The following is a 24,839-nucleotide window of genomic DNA, read 5'->3' on the forward strand; positions in this document are numbered from 1 at the left end:
TGTTCTATTCTTGAAACCTTTACCTACTCTAAGGTATGAAGATTTTTCTCCTGTTTGAATTTTACATCTTCATATACATGATCATATTATCTGTAAATTGTGATTGTTTTGTTTCTGTCTTCCTAACTCTTCCACTTTTACTTCTTTTTCTTTCCTAATTGCCCTGGCTAATAACTTCAGTACTGTAATGACACAGAAGTGGTGACAGGGAACATCTTTGTCTTATTTCTAATCTCAGAGGAAAAACTGTCAACATTTCCCCATTAAGTATGAGCTTTCTCTGGTGTTTTTGTAATTAGCTTTTATTAAATTAAGTAAATCCCTCATAATTCTAGTTTGCTAAGACGTTTTAATCACAATTGGATGCCAATTTTAGCAAATGCTTTTTCTACATTAATTGAAGTGATATATACATTTCCTCCTTTATTTTGTTGATAAGATAAATTTCATTCACTTTCTTAAGAAATTGAAATATAATTCACATGCTAAACAGTTCACCATCTCACAGTGTACAATTCACTGATTTTTAGTACATTCACAAGATTGTACAACCATCACAACTAATTCCAGTACATTTTCATTAACTAAAAAGAAACCCCTAAAACCCTAGAAAGAAAAAAGCATTAGTAGTTACTCATCATTTCCCTCTTCCCCCAACCCCCAGCAACCACTCACCTGCCTTCTGTGTATGGATTTGTCTTTTCTGGACATTTTATATAAATGTGATCATACACTATGTGGCATTTTGTGACTGACTACTTTCACTTTGCATAATATTTTTAAGGTTCATCCATGTTGTAGTATGGATCAAGACTACATTTCTTTTTATGGCCAGATAACAATTTTGTTGTATGAATATACCACATTTTATTTATCCATTCATTAGTTGAGGGACATTTGAGTTTCCACTTTTTGACTGTTTTGAATAATGCTGCCATGAACATTCACTTACAAGTTTTTGTGTAGACATCAGTTTTTATCAGATCCCTCTAGACTTGTACTTCTAGTCACCATAAAAAAATTTTGCCAGCAGCAGCACTAGTCCCAGGAAGCCTGGTGTTTGTGGCCTTGGGATATGGGACCACCAGGATCCTGAGTTTGCTTTATTTTCTCCATTACATCTTCCCTCAGCCCCAAGCTCAGAGTACATCCCTAGTAAGAGTTTGTAAAATTTGGTTGACTTGCTAGGCAATTGGAAAGCTCGGACAAAGATGACTGTTTACTCCTCTGGGCCTTTGTTTATTCTGGTTCTTTCTGGAATGCCCTTCTCCATCTCTGCCTGGCCAACTCCTGTTTATCCTTGATGAGTTCTTTCAGATATTATTTTCTCCAGAAAGGTGATCTATTATCTACCTTCCTCTATAGCCTGAGCATGGACATTGCCTGTTCTGCAGATTGAAGACTTGAACTCAGAGAAAGAAAGTGACTTTCCCAGGGTCATAATGTGAGTTAATGGCAAAGATAATACTGGATTCATCTTTTGACTCCTAGACCAGGACAGATTTCTTTTAATTCCCTGACTTTAATCTTCTCAGCTGTAAAATGGGGATAATCCACGCTCTCTTGTTCCTGGGGTTGTTGTGAGGAGCCAGTGAGACAGTGACTGCGAAAGGGCCTTGTGAAGGGCTATACACATGTGAGGGAGGTGATTGTTTTCCAGAAAGGGATTTACTGAGTGCCAGGTGACTCTTTTGACTGCATGGCTTCTCTACTTGTCTCCTTTCCTGCCTCAGGTATCCTGTTTCCTACTGGTGGTCCCCAGTCAGTGAGTACTCAGCCTAAATTGCATAGCACTCAGGATCTATCCTGCCAGTTAGGTTTCCTTTTATTTCCCTCCCCTCCCACTTCAGCCCAGCCCTTCCTCTTCTTATACCCCAGGTCTGGTCTATGTTAAACTGTTATTTCAGTCAGTAGTTGCTTCCAGTCAAATCAGTCAGTAGGGCCAGGGGATATCATAAAGGATAAAAGACTTGCCAATGCAGGGCAAGTCAGTTTACTTCTTAGGGCCTCTTTCCTCAGGGAGTGGAATAACATAGTCTCTAAGGTCACTTCCTAATATTTTCTGGGGTGTTGTTGAACTAAGTAAGCTTTGTGTTTAGTCCTACTTAAGTTCAGAAGTATAATGATCATAATTAGAAGCTATGGTTTTGGTTCTTAAGAAGCTTACATTTTAGGTAAGGAGGTAGCTCTTAAAAACAGCAAGGAATCATACAAGACAGGAAATGACTAAATGCATGGTAGTGTGGCCGACTCAGTGTCTTGGGAATTCACAGAGGGAGGAAAGGTTAGGAAATCCTTCCTGGAATAAGCAGGACTTGAACCAGTCTTTAAAAGATGGCTAGGAATTTGACAGGGAGAATAAGAGGAAGAGCATTCCAAGCAAGGAGAAGAAAAAGTGAGCAAAAACTTGGAGGTGGGAATACGGGAGGTATATGCAAAGGTCATAGAGTTCAGAGTGGCCTGTGGAAGCAGAGCCACCTTTAGCATTAGCCTGTATCTTCATGTGTTAGATGATTTCACTTCCCTGGAGCTTTTTTCTATAGACTGTTCATCCTATAAGCCACTCTCTTTCTGTGTTTCCATTACCAAAGTTCCTTTTGTATTTGACATTTCATGCCTATTATACAGTATATTAATAAGACATAGTAGAAATAATATATGAAAATATAATAAGATATATAAATATAAAACAAACATATAACTAAAATGTAAAAATAGCGTAATTGTTCTTCCATACAATCTTTTAAGTGACTAGATCAGAGGAAATTTAGGACCAGAAAGCAATTCCAAAGCCCTGCAGTATGTCCCATGCCTTCCAGCTATGAGTAGGACAGGTGGACTTATGTCATAAATGGCTGCTTAATTTGGGCCCTGGTAAACCCTTAGCCTTCCCTGTCTCAAAGCAGCTGCTTCTGGAAGAGAAATTTCCTAGTGCATACATGGTTTAAACCCTAGCAGTTGGCATGTAGGCAGATGGTTCTCATTAAGATACTAGGAAAGAAGCTTTGGAATCAGACCCGGGTTCAAATCCCATCTATTACTAGCTGTGTGAACTTGAGCAAATTGTTTAACTGTTTTTTGGTTTCCTCTTCTGTAAAATGACAGTAGTAATAATCTATCTCATAGGACTGTAAGAATTAAGGAAAATAATGTGTGTTACGGTATCTTATACATGGTCAGTTCTTATTTAATATTATTTCTTCTCTTCATTATAGCAAAGTATGTTTTCTTGACTCAACTTGAAATTCATTGTTGGAGATACACAGGTAGAATGTAAAGGGTCTTGGCTTTGAAGCGAGACCTTTGAATTTTAATTACTCCAATAACTGTAGGCATGTCTGTGCTTCAGTTTCCTAATTTACAAATAAAAATTGCCTCTCAGGATTGTGGTGATATGAAGTACCTATTAAAACCTGTGGGGTGCCATGACAAGAGGAAACCTAGCTACAGAGCTTTGAGAGGGCTCCTCTTTCTGTTTTCATAGACTCACAGAATGTAGGAATTGGGAAAAATCCTTAGGATCATCTAGTCCCTTTTCCCCATTGTTAAGATGGGAAAGCTGAGAACCTGGACTATGTTGTGTTGGTGGAGGCAAAACTGGCCTGGACTCTAGACATTCTTGTTTTTTGCCCCCATTTTGCTGCCTTTCATCAGGGTTATCCTGGGTCTGTGGAGACATTAGGACTTCAGAATTTCTTTTGGCCAGTGTGCTGAGCTCCCACAGAGCAGGGTTTTAAAACAGGGCTGATGGCAGCTGGGTAACTAGGATTGTGAAAGTAAGGTCAGAGCTGGTAAAAATGAAACATTTATTCCTGCCCTGGAGAGAATTTGCATGTCTTAGGCAGATTCCTTAGACTCTTTGCCAGGTTGAGTTAGGTGTCTGGTCGTTTGTTCCTTTCTTCACTCACTGTCTGAGCACTTATTTTGTGCCAGGCATGTGCTAGCTGTTGGGGATCCCATAATGAATTGAATATGGCCCCTGCACTTGGAACTCAGTCTGGTTGGGAAGATAAACCCTTAAAATAGACCATTACTATAATGGTGCTATGGGAACAGAAGTGAGGGTGAAGAGCTGCCCAACCTAGAGATCAGGGAGGACTTCACAGAAGAGATGACCTTTAAGCTGAGATCTGGAAAGGATAAATAAAAGGCTTTGTGTGGTGAGGTGGCAAGGGAAGAGAAAGGGAAAGGCAGGAGTCATGGGCAAAGGGTGTAGCTTGAGAAAATGTGCAAAGGTGTGAAAGAGCCCATTATGTTTGGTGAGCCATAACTTTTGGTATAGAGTGTATGAAACATATGTAGTGGGAGATGAAAGAGAGGGTGCAATTCTGTAGAGCAGAGCTTATCAAAATTTTATGAAAGGTACACAGATTTCCTATATACCTCTTGTGCCCACGTACACTTGACCTTCTCCACTATCAACATCTTGTGCAAGGGTGGTATATGTGTCACAATCAATGAACCTACATCAACACATCATATTCACCTTAAGTCCATATTTTACATTAGAGTTCACTCTTGGTGTTGTACATTCTATAGGTTTTGACAAATGCGTAATGACATATATCCACCATTATAGTATTATACAGAATAGTTTTACTGCCCTAAAATTCCTCTAATTCTCTGCTAATTCATCCCTTCCCCCAACCCCTGCCAACCGCTGATTCTTATACTGTGTCCATAGTTTTGCCTTTTCTGGAATGTCATATAGTTGGAATCACACAGTATGTAGTCTTTTCAGATTGGTTTCTTTCACCTACTAATGTGTATTTAAGGTTCCTCATTATCTTTTCATGGCTTGACAGCTCATTTCTTTTTAGTGCTGAATAATATTCCATGTTCTGGATGTAACACAGTTTATTTATCCATTCACCTACCAAAGGACATCTTGGTTGCTTCCAAGTTTTGGTAATTATGAATAAAGCTGCTGTAAACATCCATGTGCAAGTTTTTGTGTAAACATAAGTTTTCAGCTCATTTAGGTAAATACCATGGAATGTGACTGCTGGATTGTATGGTAAGAGAATGTTTAATTTTGTAAGAAACTGCCAACCTGTCTTCCAAAGCAACTGTACCATTTTGCATTCTCACCAGCAATGAAAATTCTTGTTGCTCCACAACCTTGTTGGCATTTGGTGTTGTCACTTTTGGATTTTAGCCATTCTAATAGGTGTATAGTGGTATTTCATTGTTGTTTTAATTTGCAATTCCCCAATGATATACAATGGTGAGCATTTTTTCATCTGTATATCTTCTTTGGTGAGGTATCTGTTCAGGTCTTTTGGCCATTTTATTAATTGGGTTATTTGTTTTCTTATTGTTGAGTTTTAAGAGTTCTTTGTATATTTTGGATATCAGTCCTTTATCAGAAGTATCTTTTGCAAATATTTTCTTCCTGTCTGTGGTTTGTCTTCTCATTCTCTTGATTGTCAAACTTTTACATGCACGTGAATCATTTGGGATCTTATTAAAATTCAGATTCTGATTCAGTAGGTCTGGGGTGGAGCTTGAGATTCTACATTGCCAACAATCTCCCAAGTGGTGCTGATGCTGCTTTGAATAGCAAGGCTATGTATAAATCATCCTGCTGTTTGCATTGGAGGGGACCAGAATGCAGGTGACAGATTACTGTTAGAATGATTCAGGCCACAGAGAGCAATGCCTGAAATAGGGTGGTAGCAATGAAGAAAAGAAGATGGAGAAGAGTGGATAAATTTAATCACTGTATAGAGGATAAAATCATTAATAACTTCGGAACTGGAATGCACTGGGAGAGAGGAGAGAGAACATAATCATGAGCAGCAGCAATCTGTAAGAGGCAGAGTGACAAAATAGAAAGATCTTGGGGCTGGGAGTCTGCAGACCTCATTTCTCAGGTCCCAGATCTGCTTCTAACTTGCTCTGTGACCTTGGGGAGGTTACTTAACTTCTTGGAACCTCTGTTTCTTCTTCTGTCCAATGGGCACCATAGTCACTGCCCTGCTTGTTACACAGTTGTTTTGAGGCTCTAATGAATATATGTGAAAGTGCTTTGTTAACACTAGAGCATGAGACAAATGAAGGTGGTTATTGTAATTATTATGAAATGTACATCTATTGTAAAGTGCTGTAGGGTATACTGCTACTTTCTTTTCCTGTAGGACTATTCAGTCTTGTTGTGAGGCTCAGATATGTCAACCTGGAAAGGCAGTAGAACAAGTGGATCATAGAAATGCAGCCCAGCTATTTCTGGGCATTGGAACCTTAACCGTAGATTTGGGCCTGATTTTAGCCTGTGGGCTTCACCTCATATTTTTAATTGATCTCCAAGGATAGGCCCAGACAAACCTGGCATTTAGGTCCTGTGTGACCCCAGCCAAGTTCTCAGATACTCATCAGTGAATTTTTTTGGAGGTAAATTTTGGGCTTCTAGTCTTCAGTCCTGAGCTTTGCTGGTGTATGATCCTAGGCGTTTCTAGGAAGGAAAATGTCTAGCTTGTCATGGAGCCAAAGATTTCGTGCCATGACTGTGGCAGTGAGGAGAGTAACTTCTCCTACAAGGAGAAAACTCTGATGGTTGTCTTGAGAGATTGGTAGGAGGGAAGACCAGAGACTCAGGGATCCTGGGCTTTCCTAACTGACTTGCCTTAAAGAGGGGATATTCTAGTCTTGCTTCACAGGCCTCCATGGTATTTAAGGTTTGCCTAGATGGCCACAGTCTAATACTTTTAGGACAACTTGTCACTGAAACTCAGGAATGGTCAAGCAAATTGTTAAAAAAAAGTACTTGTTTCCTTATGTATAAAATGGGTGTATTAATATCTGTTTTGCAGAGTTGCACGAATATTTGGTGAAATACTGTATACAAAATTCTTAGCATATGCCTGGCACATGGTAAGAGCTTAATGAATGATAGCTTTTGCAATTAGCCTCTAAACCCAGTTCCCCCAGGTGATGTGTGGGGAGTTCCCTGTGAGTTTTTAGACCAGATGGCCCTCTCCTCTTCCACTTCCCTAGGATTTATTATTTATTTATTTTTTTTTGCTGAGGAAGATTGTCACTGAGCTAACGTCTATGCCAGTCTCCCTCTATTTTATATGTGGGATGCCTCCACAGCATGGTTTGATGGGATCTGAACCTGTGAAGCCCAGGCCACTAAAGCAGAACTCGCAAACCTAACCACTATGCCACTGGGCCAGCCCCTCCGTAGGGTATTGAAGGAGGAGGAGCCCTGGCTGGAAGAAGGAGGAGGGTTTCTGCAGGTGTTCAAAATCTTGGCTCGGTAGGTCCCCATCTAGGAAGAAGAATTCTCTGGCTGAGCCTTGGAAGGTATTTAACCCTGTTGCAGCTGGGTTGTGTTTGCAGATGCCTGCTGAGGTCTAGCTGATACCAAGAACTTGAAACTCCTTTTAGTTGGAAGAGGGTTAGTTTCCTAGGGCTGCTGTAACAAAGTACCATAAACGAGGTGGCTTAAACAGCAGAAATTTATTATTTCAGTTCTGGAGGGTAGAAGTCTAAGATCAAGGTGTCTGCAGGGTTGGTTCCTTCTGAGGGCTATGAGGAAAAATCTATTCCATGCTTCTCCACCAGCTTCCGGTGGTTTGCTGGCAATATTTGGTGTTTCTTGGCTTTAAGAAGCATCACTCTGATTTCTGCCTTCATGTTCATATGCTGTTCTCCTTGTGTGCGTCTGTCTCCAAATTTCCCCTTTTTATAAGGACACCAGTCTTATTGGATTAGGGGCCCACCCTACTCTGGTATGACCTAATCATAACTAATTACATCTGCCATGACCCAAATATTTCCAAATAAGGTCACATTATGAGGTACTTGGAGTTAGGACATGGAAATTTTGGGGGGACTCAATTCAGCCCCTAACAAGGGTACTTCAGCACTACAATGATGGAAGAGGGATGACTACAAGTATTTGGACTTAATGATCCTTTAAGGTCCTAGCCCAGGGAGGCAGTGTAGCATAGTGGCGTAGAGCTTGGGCTGTGGGCCAGACTGCCTGGGTCTGGGTCTGGGTGCTGCCAACTACTAACTGTGTGTCCTTGGGCAAGTAATTTAACCTCTGTGCTTCAGATTTTTATCTGCAAAATAAGGATAATTGCACCTAACTGATAGGGTTGCTAAAGTAAATTAATACATGTAAAGAACTTGAACCATTGCCTGGTAAATACCTAATAAAATATTAGTGATTCATATTATTAAAACAACTTCCAAATCTAAAATTCTGTGATTTAGAGAACTTTAAAGCAACCCATAACCAAGGACCAAAGAAGTGGGATGCAGGTTACAGAAGCTCATAGAATGTAGGATGCCAGGGCTGGAAGGGTCTTTAAAGACAATCTGTTCAAGCCTTCTCTTTTTACAGATGAGGAAATCAGGGTTCAGAAAAAGGAAGTGACTTTCCCTGGATCAAATGGCTCATTAGTAGTAGAATCAGGACTACTAACTCTGATGAATGATCTTTGTGCTCCTCCATTACTTTAGTTTAACAAAAAATTAAGTATTTAATCATATATTGAACATCTACTCCAATCTAAGTCTGGTGATGGGCTCCGTAAGTACATATGTGAAGTAGACAGTCGTTGGCCTTTAAAGGAGCCTACAGCTCAGCAAAGAGTTAAAAAAGCCTAAAAGTGTAATAATGTCCCTGTCTTTTATTTCCTTTCCCCTGTTTCTTTTGCAGCAAATAAAAAGAAGGAGAAGGAACGGCCAGAGATTTCTCTTCCTTCGGATTTTGAGCACACGATTCACGTTGGTTTTGATGCTGTCACAGGGGAATTTACAGTAAGTCCTGGGTCACAGGAAGACCGTTGGTCTTTCAGAGTTCTGGCTGTGCACTGTTAGATTCAGTCCTTCCTAGTCTTCCTGATGTTTCTGTCTTTGCCTAAGATCCTCATTACTATCTTCTTATATTCATGAGAGGAAAATTACATTTCCTCATCTCCAAAATTATACCAGAGAAACCTTTGAATCTTCATTCCTTAAATAGACCTCTGTTAAGTGGCCCCTTGGCGGCAGGCTCTGTGCTGGGCACTGATGATACAGAGACAAATCAGACATGCTTCCTTCTCTAAAGGAGGAATAGCCTGGTAAAGGAGCAGACATCTCAAGAAATGACTAATACAGTGAGATAGGTATTATAAAGGAGGCTTGTGTAGAGCTCTGAGGGTGTATAGAGAAAGGAATGACTAACCCTGTCTTTAGCTGTTAGCAGGTATCAGAGTTAACTCTGCTTTTTCCTTCAGGGTCCCGTCTGACTGTGCCTTCCTGACATGAAAGCCTTATATGTGTCTCTTATAGGGGATGCCAGAGCAGTGGGCCCGTTTGCTTCAGACGTCAAATATCACTAAGTCGGAGCAGAAGAAAAACCCACAGGCTGTTCTGGATGTACTGGAATTTTATAACTCAAAGAAGACTTCCAACAGCCAGAAGTACATGAGCTTTACAGGTACAGGGATTGGATCCAGGGCAGTCTAGGAGAAAAGGGTTTTCATATGGGTGGAAAAGCTCCACGTGCCTATTGTCACTGGGTGAGGGAGGAAAGTATTGGAAAGAGTGGAGATGGCACCTTCACTAAGATGGAATTTTGGAATTCGAGAGCCAAGATGATGGGTTTTTGTATTAAACTTAAGCCTTTACTCTGAAACTGCACATTTTTTTAAAGTAGCGTGATATTATATAGAAAGAACATAGGCTTTGTGCTAGAAGATCTAGATTCTGACACTCATGAGGTTCTAACAGTTACTTCATTTCTTTGAACCTCAAAATAGGAATAATTCCTATCTCGAGACGTTGTAGTGAGGAATAATTGAGCTCATTGATGTGAAAGTTCTTTGCAGATTGTAAAACAGCACCATAGAAATGTAGCTATTGTTATCATTATTATTTTTAATATCATTAAGTTATTTAATGACACATTTAATGTGTATCTTTTAAGTAGGCAAGCCCAATTTCTTCCTCAAGGGACTAATTTTTATCAGTCAAATGAAAAACAGGCCAGTGATAATAAATGCTCTTTAGATGTACTCTCTCTATATATATAAAAGGAGCTGTGTTTTTAATAGCAGAATTGGGGTTAGAATCCAGGTCCCCTAATTCCTATACCAGCACCTTTTGAGTTTACTACTTGCCTCTGGTACCTCTATTTGGAGCACCTCTTTCCATAGCAGAGAGATTTTTCTTTTCCTAGATAAGTTAGGAGAATGCCTGCCTTTCTGGAAACTTGCCTTTTATATAGCATCTTAGAGTGTTAGAGCAAGAACTATCCTTAGTATACACCACTTTCAGTTCCCCCTTATTTTGCAGACGTTAAAGCCAAAAAGGCCTTTCTAACATGGCTCAATCAGTGGCAGAGGTGGTCTCTCAGATCTGAGTCCAGTGCTCTTTCCAGTGTTCGTGCTGTCTCTTTCAAAGGGCAGTGTTGTTGGGGAAGGTGAAAACCAGGATGAACTAGCTAATTTTAAAGGATGCTTTCCCCAGCGAGTATCTGGCTTGTATCAAAGGGCACAGATGGTGAGGATAACAGACTGCATCTTTGCTCATGATTCATGGTGGTGCCCAGGAGAGGGTCATGCATGTTCCCAGCAGTATTTCCTTCCCCACGTCTGGCCCCGCTGGGTCTGTCTCACTTCTTCCATTGGGGGACTGGGTCATTCCAAGGAGGAATTGGGGTTGAGGAGTGCTGGGTGGGGAAATTTTCTAGTCAGGAGATAGAGCTTGTGTTTTAAAGGGTTTGTCATGGAGACGTCAGATTAGAAGCTGGCTTTGAAAGCCTCAGCAGCAGTGTCTTTGGAAGAATCTCTGTTTTTATGTGTACATGTGTAAAGATGTGTACAGTGCCCTATAAATATATGGAAGTATAGCTCTGTGGGTGTACATATGTTTGGAGTTAAAGTCCACTTAAGTATTCATGAATGAATATGTGTTTAGATACACACATTCAGATAGTTGTGTGTGTGTTCATCTGTGCATGCATATATGAATAACCTTGAGTGTATATGCATAGAATGTATAGATATGTGTCCATACATCTGGCTCTGTGTGTCTAAATGTATGCACATGTGTGTGCATGCACACACTTGTACACACGTGCAGGATTTTTAGTTTTCTAGAAATTGAAGACCAGGACCAACTCTAGGCAAAATTGTGTATTTGGCACAGTTTATTTTTAATGTTATATCTCTCCTTTTCCTGTTTCCCCTCTTCTCATACTATTAATTATAACACTACCTCAATTTGTATATGCTTGCACATGAATTATCTCATTTGATTCTCATGATGGCCTTGGGGAGTTGGCAGGGCAAGGACTATTATCCCCATTTTACAGACTCAGAGAAGTTAATTAGGTTCAGAGAAACTAAGTGACTTACTCAGAGTGACTCAACTGATATGTAATGGAAGTGTGTTTTAAACTTGGGTGTTTAAACCCTTTGCTGTCTATAACTCAAGTACAATCTTCCATGCCAATTTTTTGTCAGGTTTCCTATTTTTCAGCACTTTGTTTTCTGCACCAATTAGTAGCTAATGTGATAAGTAAAAAGTAGACTAGATTGACAACACAAACTTCCGGGTTTTAGCCTTACTTTGCCACTGGTTTGTGAAACCTTGAACTAGTTTCTTTCCCTCTCTGAACCTTAGTTTCCTAATTTGTAAAATAAAGGGATTGGAAGTACATTCTGCTCTGTCGTTCTGTGCTATGGAATTTGATTTTGATATGTAGAAGTTGTACATCACATTTAAAAGGAGCAGTGCTTACTTGTTTTTTATATGGTGGAGATATATTTATTACCAGAATACTCAATCCTCAAAAACATTAACAGTGCATAAGGTTGGGGGTGGTGCAGCAAAGGCAAAGTATTGCACTTTGCTCTGCTTAAGCTGATATTCTTTTGAACAAGAAAAACAAATGAATTCTGTTTAAAGTATATCCTGAATTGATTTCTCCAGGATACAGCTGGCTATTGAGAGTTTAAGAACATATTGTCACATCTTGTGGGTTCATGATTTATTGTAGGACCAAAGACGCTGTACCTTGTACTTTCTTATATGATGGAATTAGGGTCTTGGACATTCTCTGGCTTGGTTTTTGGTGAGCAATATGTTGGATTTGGTAGAACATTTCTCCTCCTACTTCCATTGGTGGTAAACTGGCAAAGTCAGTTTCTTCTTGGACCTTTTGGAATTAAATAATAAAGCCAAACACAAGACTTGATCTTTAATCTTGTTTTCTTGCTGAGGTCTCCATTGGGTTTATGTTTCATATTTCATCAAGTCTAAGATATCAATGATTGTGAGATATACTATTATTTTATATACTACTAAAAAAAATGTGCCAGTTAAACCATAAAATGCCTTTGATTGTCTGACACATCTCTGTTTCAGAGATGTTAATGTGAAAAAAATGTACATCTCAGAATCAATGAAATATGGTAAGTGCCTCATTGAGGGAGCTTGAATCTATTCTTAGAAACAAGGCCCTGCCTTTACTTAGGCTCGAAATGATTAATGCCTCTCTTTTCCTAAGTCTTAGTTTTTCTCTCCCGATGGGAAATAGACATGGGTGTAGAAGGATCCTTTCCAAATGGTGAAGCCGCAGGCTGGTCATGATTTGTCATGGATAGCTCAGGACAGTGCCAGCCATGAATTCTTTCCATTTTTCTTAGATTACAGGAAATTTCCCTGGCCACTGAGGCCTGATGATGTTGATACAGTTGTTGCATAGTATTTAGAATTAGGCCTAGATTCACATCTTTACTCCTGTTTAACTTGTGTGTACCCTGGGCAAATTACTTAACTTCTCTGAACTTCAATTTCTAAATCTATAAAAGCAGATATAATAATAGTACTTGGAGCTGTAGTGAGGATTAAAGGAGGTAATGTGTATAATGTGGTTAGTATGGTATTGGGTCCTTAGTACTAGTAATACTATTATTATTCTCTGAGCCTGGCAAGTGCTTGACTGGATAGGTTTCCTTAGCCCTCCAGAATGGATTAACTGTAATTGTTTACTGACTGAGTCCCATGTCATTTTTCCTTTCAGATAAATCAGCTGAGGATTATAATTCTTCTAACACTTTGGTAAGTCTTTATTTCCTCTGTTCTAATATGGGCAGGTATGGTGAATAGGGATCAAGACAGTATGGTAGATGCAAAGCCTGGGCTGGGAAGCACTCGTCTTGGTCACTCTCTGACCCTGGGCCTCAGTGTCCCTATCTATATAGTAAAGGAATTAGAGTTAATAAACAGTGGGTATCCCTTCCAGCTTTAATTTTTTAATGTTCTACAGATCCTAACCTTGGAACCACAAGAACTGGCTTCTAGGCTCAGTTTTTCATTTGTAGCTTTGAACCTTGGGAAAGCCATTTTGCCTTTCTGAGCTTCAGTTTTTTCATCAATAAAAATGAGGATGATCCACTTTGCCTTATCTGGACATGTTTTTAAATATCAAAATTTCAAAGAGAATTCCCTCTCTTTGGTTGGTAGGTTATACAAAACCAGGATTAGAACTAATTTTTGAAGGGAGCAGGTTCTCTTCATTTAAGGTCATTCATTCTGTCCTCTGAAGTTGTAGTGAATGCCTTGTCACTTGAAGGGATGTTATAGGAATCATTGATGAATTAGCTGGAGAGTGAACTTAATGACCTCATAGGTCCCTCTGCCTCTCTCAACTTACAATTTCTGTTTTCCAGAGCAGATAAAATGAGATATTTATGTGTTTGAAAGGGTCTTATAAATAGTATAAATAAATATAATAGTGATATATATTTAAGAGAATACTGCTATTCTTTATACCTGATGTTGTCTCTTGTACAGAAGTGGTTGTGTCATGTTGATTTACTAAACCTTTGCAAAGCCCCTACTCTATACCAGGTCCTGTGTGGAGAAGTGGCAATACAAAGATGAATCAGACATTGTCCCAACTCCTAAGAATCTCGCAGTCTTGTGAGCAACATGAAGGCACGAACAGTTATAGTGCAGTGTGCTTCAAACTTCATGAGGCCAGAGGCTAGGTCTGACTTGTTAATTGCTGAGAATAAATAGCAGAGAGAGAATAAATACCATATGCAAAGACAAGGAGGTTGGCAAAGTATGCTTGTACAGGGAACTGCAAGTAGTTTGTTACGATTGGAATGTGAAGTGTGAAGGGACTAGAGGTGGGTGATGAGGAGGAATGGTAGGCAGGTCAGATCATGTAGGAGTTTTAACTTTATCTTAAAGGTAATGAGAAGCTATTGAAGAATTTTAAGCAGGGGAGTAGTAAGTTCTAACACAATACTGAGTCACCATCAAAATACTTTGAACCATGCTTCCAGCAGTGGGGGTTAGTTTCCTCTGAGTCATTTATACTCTTATCAGTTATGAAAAATGTTCACATCTCCAGTGCCTTGTAGCATACTGGGTCCTTTCTTATTCACTATTTCCTTTAATCCTCATAGGAGTTTAATGAGGTGGGTTATTATGCTTGTTTAATCGATGATAAAACTTAAGTAGAGAAGGGTTAATGGCAATAGTTATCTGTTTCCCAGTTTGCATTGCTTTCCCCTGATTCATTCTTTTCTCAAATGGAAGAGATGTAATTAAAAGATAGGGAAGAATTTGCAAATGTTAAGATCTTTGGGAATTTCTGCCCATTATTGAACAGTAAATTATTGAAGAAGGGGCCTGAACAGAGCTGAGCGCTGCTTTGTGGTTCACATGTCTGTGTGCTTTTATTGGAGGAGTGGCAGCTATCATTTATTGAGTGGCTAATATGTGCCAGGCACTGTGCTAATAACTTTATAAATGTTAGCGTAATTAGTCCTCACAATTACCTTGTGAAGAAAGTATTGTCGTCCTTGTTTTACAGGTAGAAAAACAGACTTTCCTGAAGACTCATCATTAGCTATTGTGGTAGAACTGGATTAGAACGAGGGTCTTCTGAGTCCCGGTCCAGGATTCTTTTCACCCTGGCAAGAAACTGAGAAAGAAGATGTCAGAGAGGTCTTATAAAGGAGACTGCAGTGAAACTATACTTATGTTGTTTGTTAGTGAGGAGGAGGAGCCCTGGGGCTCACGCCATATGGCACAGAGGATGACACCTGCTTGGTAAAAACCTGTACTGGTTTAGTATCTCCAGTTAAAACTGCTCAGGCCGTCAAGGACATTTTCTCCCCCAATTCAGAACATTTGTCCCTGTGACTCAGTGCTCTATATTTCCTTACTAGTTTTACCTGGGGGGTGTGGTTTGTATTGTGGTAGCATGTCGTTATTTTCCACATTGGTTTCATACAGATCATTCCACTTGATTTGTGAAATAATTGAATGGGATTGTTATCTCTGTAACACAGGTGAAGAAATTGAGATTCAGAGATTAAGTGACTTGCTCCCTACCCTTGAATGAGGTAGTAGTAGAAACCAATACAAAATTCAGTTCTCCTGAGCTTTCATTTATTCATTCATACTGTAAATATTTACTTAGCACCTTCTTTGTGCCCAGGTGTTGGTCACAGAAAAAGACATATGCACTATCTGAGTCCTTAAGGAAACAACTAACAGCAGACTAGAAGGATAAGGGCCACAAGAGAGCTATAAGTGATGTACAATGGAGGTCAGATTTGATGGAGTGATTTATTCTGCCTGGTAGTACAGAGACGTTTGCAGAGTTGTCAGGTGCTAATGATATGTTCATTTAACAAACATGATCTTTAGGGTTCCTTCTATCCCTAAAATTCTATTATTTGTGGCTCATTCGTCTGAGCTTTGGCTCTCAGATTCTATGACATTTTAATGCCTGAATTCTTGTTTATAAAATGAACAGCTACTATGTGATAGGCTCTTTGGATGCTGGGGAGTCAAGGACTGGTAAGAGCTTTGCTCTTGATCTCATAATTTAGTGAGGAATCAGAATATGTAAGCAAGGATTTATAATACAGTGTCAGGTAAACACAAGTAATGACACCAGGCCGAGAAAAGGGCAATGCTTTCTTTTCTGAGGTAGCATGAACAAAAGCCAAGTTAAAGACTCATCATGTAAGGCCAAAAAACTTGGACTTTGTGCTGTAGCTAAGGAAATATTTAATATAGAAGATTGATATAGTTGGATATACATTTTAGTCTAAACTAACATCTTAGAAAGATTCCTCTGGAAATTGGATCAGGGTAGTGGAATGAATTTATGTGTGTGTGTCTCTCTCTTGTTATCTCAAATTTCTTAATTTCAGAAAAAATGTATTAAAAAATAAATTCAAAACAGTGCTCCAAAACAAAAACAGGACATAAGTGGGTCATTGTCAGGAATTCATGGAAGAAAGAAAGCAGATTTATCAGAGCAGAGGAAACCACAGCTTAAAGTATGTGGAAGAGAAAGAAAAAGGAAGATAAGAGTAGCTCCAGAGAAAATGGGCGGAGACGCTATGTATAAGAAGCTGGAAAGAGTCCTGGGTCATCTTCAAGCGTAAATTAATTAAAATTCTGCATTTGAAACAGCAGGGGCAGTCTCCATCTTACAGTGAACAAAAAAGTAGCAGAATTTTGATTCTAAGCTTAAACCAGAATAATTTCCTAAAGAAAGTAAACTGCCCTGTTGAGGAGAACTCGTGGTGTGGGTGTAGGGGCTTGAGACAAGCAGAGCAGAAGCTGAGTTAAGTACAGATCTCTACAACAGGTATAAAGAAGGGGAAAGGAAAAGTAGTTCTGCAATGGGAGAAAATACGTTCAATTTTTCCATCCTAAGAGTAAATTTCTCATACTTTTGATAACTGGGAGGAGAGGAATCTCCACTCTGCATGCTTTTCCATGCCAGCATACCCTAAAGTGACGCTTGCCAGTAATCTCCTCTCCATAATTCACATCGCACTGCTTCAGACCTTCCATTTAGAGGAGGGGACAGTGGAGAGACAGAACTACATAACTGCAGAAGAAACTCATGCTGATTACATACACCAGGCAGTCTGGTGCCTCACTTATACACAGGAATGGATAGCTGAGGATCTCTAGACACTTGAGGGAAGCAAAATATTAAAGAGAAGAACCAAGCTAAAGAAATAAAACTGGCCCCAGAGGAAATAAATAATTCAGGAAAGAGATTTAAAAAAAAAATGTCTAGTATGTTCAGAGACATTGTATAGATGTTGCATCCATAAAAACACACTGCTATTAGAGCAATCAGAGGATAAAAAAGAATTCTTAGAAATTGAAAATTATGACTAAAGAAATAAATTCACAAGGATTTTAAGAAATACATATTAGTGAATTGATATAAAATATAAAAACAGATGGAAAATATGAAAACGAGATACAAGGGGTTAGTGGAGGAGATTAAGAAGAATTATGGAACTGAGGCACTAGAGTGGAAAAAATAATCAAAGGAATAATAGAGGAAAAATTCCTCAGCTAAAGAAGGGCATGAGTCTTCAGATGAAAGGGCTTACCAATTATTGTCAGATAATTGAAAAGAGGCCCAAGAATAAAGAGAAAGATCTTCAAAGCTTTCAAAGAGAATATACAGCTAATGTTCCTCATTAGCAACAATGGACGAAGGAGCAATATTTTCAGAGGTATGAGGAAAATTATTTGGAACCAAGAATTCTACACCTAATCAAACTAGCTTTCAAGCATGAGGTCAAAATAAAGACACGTTTGCACGTGTGAAGATCTAGGCTTACCGCCCTCAGATAGTCTCTGAAAGGCTAAACACTAAACAGTAACAATAATTACCTCCAGGGGATTGTAATTAAGAATATTCACGTAAAAATTATTATTTTTACCCAAGTATTAGATTAAAACGTCAAATAAGACTGAAGTCCTTGTAATTAACAGCTGTCATTTTGGGATCTCCCTGCACCATCTTGGCAATCCCTTTGCATTTTTGTGTGCAGGTTCCTATTTTCTCCATGCCACACCTTCCTCATCTTTGTTTGCTTTTGCAGTTTCGTCAAGCTCATCCTCCAGTAGCTTTGAGAAAATTAAATGGGAAGTAAATGTTTAATATCTTTCAGGTCTCAAAATGGGGCATCTCTGTTCTACCCTCACATTTGATTGATACTTACGCTGAATATGGAATTCTAGGTTGAAAATAATTTTCCATCAGAATTTGGAAAAATTGCACTTTCGTCATCTAGCTTTCACAAGTTGGCTGTTGAAGTCCAAAGACATTTTATTCCTGCTTCTTTGTATCTGACCTTTTTTTGTTCATTTGGGGGAGCTTATAGCATCCTCTTTGTTGTCGTTGCTTTGAAATTTCATAATTATATCCCTATATTTATCTGTTTATTGTGTGAGGAGCTTTGTGGACTCTTTCAACCTGGAAACTCAAGCCTTCAGTTCTAGGAAATTTGCTTGAATTAATTGATGATTTCTTCTCCTCTGTTTTCTTTTTTCCTCTTTCTGGAACTCCTGTTACTTAGATTTTGGACCTCCTGTACTATTTTTTTGCTGATTTTTGGGAGACTTCTTCAACTTCATCTTTCAAACAATCTATTGAAATTTTCATTTATGTTCTCACATTTAATTTCCAAAAGCTCTTTTATTTTTATTTTTTAAACAATTATAGCAACCCATTCTTATTTCCAGAGGCAGTATCTTTGCTTATGAAGAAATAAATGGTAGACTTTCTTTTGATGTTTTCTTCTCCCTATCTAGTCTTGTTTTTTCCAGGTTCTTTTTTCATGTTTGTTTTTGTTTGTCCCTTTTATGTTAGAGATGTTCCTTGGATATTTGGTAATCTTTTGAGATATGCTCATATTTATGATTGGGGTACTAAAAGCCTTACTAGAATCTTAAGCTTGTTGGTTGTATAATTGTCTAAGATAGAAATTCCTACTGTTTTTACCCAAAGTTCAGCAGTTTTAAAATCACAAATACGTCTCAGCAACATAGGTAGGCCTCCTAGAAGTTTTTGGAACACACCAAGCATGTTCCCATCTCAGGGTTTTTGTACTCCTTTCATTTGCCAGGAATATTCTTTTCCCAGAGTTCCATGGCTTGCTCTCTCAATTCATTCAGGCCACTGCTTATGTGACTTCTCATTATAGAGCGCTTTCCATGACAATGCTGTCTAAAGTAATATTTCCCCACTCCCAAACAATCTCTACTGTCTTATGTTTATCTTATTACTACCTGACACTTTGGTGATTAATTTTGACTGTATCCTCTTCTAAAATGTATGCCATAGGACCAGGGACTTTGTCTGTTTTGTTCTTCAGTATAGCCCCAGAACCTAGAACAAAGACTGGTACATAGTGAATAAATGAATGAGTTGGAGTCACTGGCTTTTTTTTAGACGGAGGTTTGTGGTTATTAGATATAATGATAATTGAATTGGTTCCTTATATCTTTCTAGCTCCTTACCATTTACAAAGTGTTTTTATACCCACGTCACTTCATTTCATCCTCCCAGTGGCCCTGTGAGGTAGAGAGCTACTGTCATTATCTCCACCTTACAGATATGAGAAACTTGTGCCTTAGAGTAGGGCAGCCTTGCCCGGGGGCACAGGGATAAGAAGTAAAAATTTGGAACAAAAACCAATCTCTCTTGATTCTGGTAGTTGTTAATCCTACCACCCAAAGCTGTCACCTGTGGAAAACAGAAATGTGTTGCTAAGGAAGGTGATGAAATCCCCTTCTCTACAGTTTTAGGAAGCAAACAAACTTAGTGTTTATAGTGTACAGCGGGGAGCCCCAAGGCCATCTGATGGTAAAGAGGCTGCTGAGTTAACTTCATTCCCAATTTGGGTGTCTAGTTAAATTTTGTTTTGAATGGAGTAGTGGGGAGAAGATAAATTAGAACATGAAAATATCAAAATATGTGCTTTGACAGGGAAAGAACCTGTGTTGAATTTTAGAACTGGAAGTGACTTAAGGTCACCCCTCAAATTATACCACTCCTCTTCCTCCACATTCCTCAAGTGATGAAAATGGAAACAAGAGGATAGATTCATTGCCTGCGGCCACCCAAGCTCATTGCTTATAAACGCCTGGCACTGTCAGTTTTTAAGTTATGCCCTGCACCGGAGGTCCTGTTAGAATCTATGAGGTTGTCAGTTTACCTTATGTAAGTATGTCAAATATGCTGAAGGCCAGTCTCTGACACAGTCATTCTAGTTTAGTATTCCACTAGGTAAGTTTGTCCACTTATCCCCTGTCATTCTGACTCTTGACCTTCTTCTCTCCAGAGGCCCCAAATGGCAGGCAGGAAGGGAACTCAACCTCTGTCTCTTATATCAGAGACATATATCTCTTATATGGTGAGCTGCTTCAGAACATGTACCATCTTTTTCATCTTTGTGCCCTTTTTGTTAACAGTATCCATCACAATATCTCACTGAGCACAAAGTAAGTGCTCTGAAAATTTCTGAAACTGTTGAATTATACCAGTGTATATTAAAAGATCCCTATTGCCTCTCTGGTCCTATGCTATAATCATTTAAATCTCCATCAAAAATCTCATGTTTTGGAGCTACTTTGTCTCTTGAATCTGTTATAAACAGTAATGCTAAGATATTTTTGCCTGGACCTGCCTTAAAACCTGCCACACTTGGCCCAGCTTTGTTATAGTTTGCATGGGAAACTCCAGTTGCTGAGATTATAGCAGATTCAATTAGTGGTGCTGGTAAGGTTCATTCCAGGACAAGGCAAAAGCTTAGTGGAGTGGACAGCATCCACTCTGGGGAGAAACTCATTGTCCTCTTGAGTCAAGGGGCTCCTGATGTCTTTTATTTTCAGGTGAGGCCAGGGCACCTGATGACATAATGGGTACAGTAGGTTTTGGTAAAGAAAGGAACAGGAGAGGCAAAAGCCTGCCTGGACTTCCGTTTACCGTTATCAGAAAGGAGTAAGGAATTACAATGATAAACTTTGTAAAATTCCAGACTTTTGATCCCTTCCCTACAGTTTATACTTTATTACTTGTTCACTGTGGAGAGTAAAATTCATAGAATAAGGAGGAACTATGAGCTTGTCTTCAGGGGTTGGCTTGGGGGAAGGCAGATAGAGAAGCTGTAGGCTGGCTTCCCATTCCACAAATAGGTTTTGGGTGGGAAAAGGAAGCCCCCAAGGGACTGAATGGATAGTGGTAGCTAAAAGAAGAGAGGGAAGGTGACTGAGTTCCTGGGACTGGCTACACAAAGGTGGAGAGCTTGGAGCCTGATACGGATTTCAGGAGGGGTGTCAGGATGAGGTTTCTTCTGGGGGACTGGTGATCCTGGTAGCTTAAGTTCCACGTCAGCCGGCCCTGATGAATCTGGCTTTCCTCTGCTGTACAGAATGTGAAGACGGTGTCTGAGACCCCTGCAGTGCCACCAGTTTCAGAAGATGAAGATGATGATGATGACGCTACCCCGCCTCCAGTGATTGCTCCACGCCCAGAGCACACGAAATCGGTGAGTCTTTGGGGACGTGGACAGCTTTGTGATTTATTAGAGTTTGGAGGGGGAGAGGTGTTGATCCTGAGGCCTAGAGGTTTAATATTCTGGTTCTGGGTTTTGGGGTTTTGGAGCTGGTGAAATTACTGAACCACCTTGATTGAAAGGTACTTTCTGTATGATTAAAGATAAGAATTGGTATATTTATTTATCATTGGTTTGCAGATAGTCCCAAAGTGTCATAGATAATTGGTGTTTATACCAACCCAGCCCTAGTTTGCTTAGCCCGTTCTCCATAGACAGGCTAGGAAGATACACAGAATTAATGTTACTTAGTGCAGGACTAACATAAATTATTCTAGTCTCCTGGGAAGCAATAAATTAGCCTGCAACAGATCCTTTCTTCTCTGTTAAATGTGCAGCGTTCAGCCTCTTAGAACATCATTGATGATGCTGAAAGACCCAAGAGAATTCATAAATACATTAGTGCTATTAATATGCTGGACATCGGGAGTGCATTTTGATGCTGGATGTTGGCAGTGATTTTTATTTAACTTCCTTTGAGGTTCCTGCATCTCAGAATAGCCACAGTCCCTCTGCCCTTGCTTTCCACAATCTAGTCCCTTCCTTTTACCTGATTTAGTGTCAGTGAGCAGTGACCTATCATCAGATGATATTCTACTAGTGTTTCTTTGTCTGCACTTTTTATTATAACAAGAGCTTCATAATGAAAGAATGACCTAGAGCTTAAACTCTGTGATAATACAAGATAAGGCTATCTCTGGAGTAGAAGACTCAGGGAGGTATTCAAGCAGAATTGATTGACTAACTATGAGAGTTGTTGTGGAGGAAAGTCAAGCAGATTAGATCAGCTTTTAAGATGAGAACTTATGAAATCACCCTTTTTGTAGGTCACAAAGTCACCTTAAGGAAAATGAACTTCAAAATTAGAGAGTTGTCAAGATATCTCACATCGATATGTCCTTTTTTGATTTGCAAGCATGTTCATTTAAAAAATTTTTTCCTCCTAAACCATGAACTCCTCAAAAGTAGAGGGAATACATGTATGCATGCATTTGCAGTGCTTAACATAATTCTTGGCAGGTATCAGAAAGGCAGTAAATATTGAATGAATTGATAAATTTGATCTTCATAGCATTCCTTTCTAAAAAGGTATTGTTAATTCACGATTTATAGAAGAAGAAGCTGAGATTTGGAGAGGTAAATTGATCTACCCAAAGTCTCTTAGTAAGCAAAAGAGCCAGGATTGAAAGCAGGCAATTGACCCCAAGTCTGGGTCGCTTTCCACCATAGCACAGTGGCCTTTTTATGTGTGCAGACTTGTGCTGGGAGCCAGAGAAGGAGAATATTAGAGAGGGAAAAGGCAGGGTTTGTGACCTCAAGGAGACATCTCTGGAGAACCAAAGGAGGAGGACAAGGCTACAGGTTTAGGTGGCAGGGATATAGTTTGTCTATAGGTACGAAAATAGAAAATTACGAAATCATTATGCTAGAGTAGTCAGGAAAGAAGCTATAGTCTCTGATCTCAATGTCTTGACTTATTGCTGTTTCTACTCTGGACAATTCTCTCCCGTTTCCACCTATTAAAATCCTGTCCATCCTTCAAGATCCAGCTGAAGAATCCCTTTTATTCATTTATTCACTCATCAAACATTTACGTGAATGCTTGCTTTTTGTCAGGCAGCTGGTTAGATACAGGAACTCGGGGATGAATGACACACATGCCCTGTCTTTGTAGAGCCTATAGACTGGCCAAAGGATAGTTGTGATATTTTTATGAAAAAAATCTGATAATGCCAGTAAACGTCTCTTGGGGAAAGGACATAACTTATTGTCACTCCTTCTGAGCCTCAGTAGTATATAGTTTGCTCATTTCTTATGACATTTATTCCTTTCTGCCTTGTGGTTGTGACTTTCTCACAAGAATTCCTTCACAGGGGGGCTGGCCCCGTGGCCGAGTGGTTAAGTTCGCGCGCTCCGCTGCAGGCGGCCCAGTGTTTCGTCGGTTCGAATCCTGGGCGCGGACATGGCACTGCTCGTCGAACCACGCTGAGGCAGCGTCCCACATGCCACAACTAGAGGAACCCACAACAAAGAATACACAACTATGTACCGGGGGGCTTTGGGGAGAAAAAGGAAAAAATAAAATATAAGAAAAAAAAAAAGTAGCGTTGGATTATAACCCAAAATATAAAGTAAAAAAAAAAAAAAAAAAAAAGAATTCCTTCACAGAAATAGAGGATGGGGGCAGCATTTTGTACAGCAAGGCTAAGAGTAGATTCTCAGTAAATGTTTGTTAAGTAAATGAATCAATAGAAAACATAATAATATTAGTGAAAATTTGAAAGCTTAATATCTGCTGGGCATGATTCTGGTCATTTCACCCCTTGATTAATTTATTACTACAACACCATAAGACAGGTATCATTAATATCACCATTTTACGAATGAGGACACTGAAGCACAGAGAAGTTAAGGAACCTGTCCAAGGTCATACAAATGGTAGCAGTAAAAGCTGGGATTTGAACCTAGGCAGTCAGGTTCCTGAGTCTTTGGTCTAAATGACTACGCTCCACTGCCTCTTAAAGAAGAACAATTGTAGTTCCTTCTCTGCAAAAGTTCAGGATTTAGAGAGGGAGTAACTCAAAAGAAGATAATGTTAAGTGTTGTATCAGCAGCGCAAGATGCTGTGGGAATACAGGATATTCATTTCAACTTGGGAAAGAATAGAATTTTGCAGATGAAGGGGATCCCCATCTAATAATAGAATCTCCTTTAAGTCATTTCTGTTGAGAGTTGTTTAACCTTGTATTAAATATCTTCAGTGCTCAAATTCTCACTAACTCCTGTTATGTAGTTCAAGCGAGAGCCAGGAAGGTCATTCTACCCACAGAGGATGGGCCTGGGCACAGAGGAGGAGGAGCACAGATTTTGACCTAGGAGAAGGGATGAGTTTACTGAGATTTGCTCTTCTGTGGATGTTCTAACACATTCATCTAAGAGAGGCTCCTGAGCTTCCCCTGTGCTAACAAAGGCTGCCCTTGCCAAATTCTTGCACCAACAATGCAGGTATACACACGGTCTGTGATCGAACCACTTCCTATTACACCAACTCGGGATGTGGCTACATCTCCCATTTCACCTACTGAGAATAATACCACTCCACCGGATGCTCTGACCCGGAACACTGAGAAGCAAAAGAAGAAACCGAAAATGTCTGATGAAGAGATCTTGGAGAAATTACGTAAGCAGTTTGTTGCTTTCTGAACTTTCTTCTGGTACGTGACTGGTTGAGCACGAAGATGGAATTCCATTGCTATAAAGATCCTGGTTCTAGGCTTGGTCTATGTGGCTGCCTGACTGTGCTTGATATCTTAGCTACAGACTGCTTTTCTTCATCCTGCCGCTGTACCCACCTCCTTTGTCTCGTCAGCCCTGCTTGGATACCACCCACATTAGGATGGGAACGTGATGAGAGAGAGTAGGGAT

At 39.6% G+C, this 24,839-nt stretch overlaps 1 protein-coding gene across 22 annotated transcripts in view; it reads left to right on the forward strand.

Moving 5' to 3' along the window:
- PAK1 (p21 (RAC1) activated kinase 1) overlaps positions 1 to 24,839 on the forward strand; it is a 133,850-nt gene that overhangs the window by 84,564 nt on the left and 24,447 nt on the right. For all 22 annotated transcript variants that reach the window (XM_070274350.1, XM_023645654.2, XM_070274348.1 and 19 more), the window contains 5 exons: positions 8,675 to 8,775; positions 9,292 to 9,439; positions 13,031 to 13,068; positions 21,231 to 21,347; positions 24,420 to 24,594. In XM_070274350.1, the coding sequence (XP_070130451.1) occupies positions 8,675 to 8,775; positions 9,292 to 9,439; positions 13,031 to 13,068; positions 21,231 to 21,347; positions 24,420 to 24,594 (579 nt within the window). The remainder of the gene's footprint in view (positions 1 to 8,674; positions 8,776 to 9,291; positions 9,440 to 13,030; positions 13,069 to 21,230; positions 21,348 to 24,419; positions 24,595 to 24,839) is intronic.

This window comes from Equus caballus, chromosome 7 (genome assembly GCF_041296265.1).
Source record: "Equus caballus isolate H_3958 breed thoroughbred chromosome 7, TB-T2T, whole genome shotgun sequence".
NCBI classification, from domain to species: domain Eukaryota; kingdom Metazoa; phylum Chordata; class Mammalia; order Perissodactyla; family Equidae; genus Equus; species Equus caballus.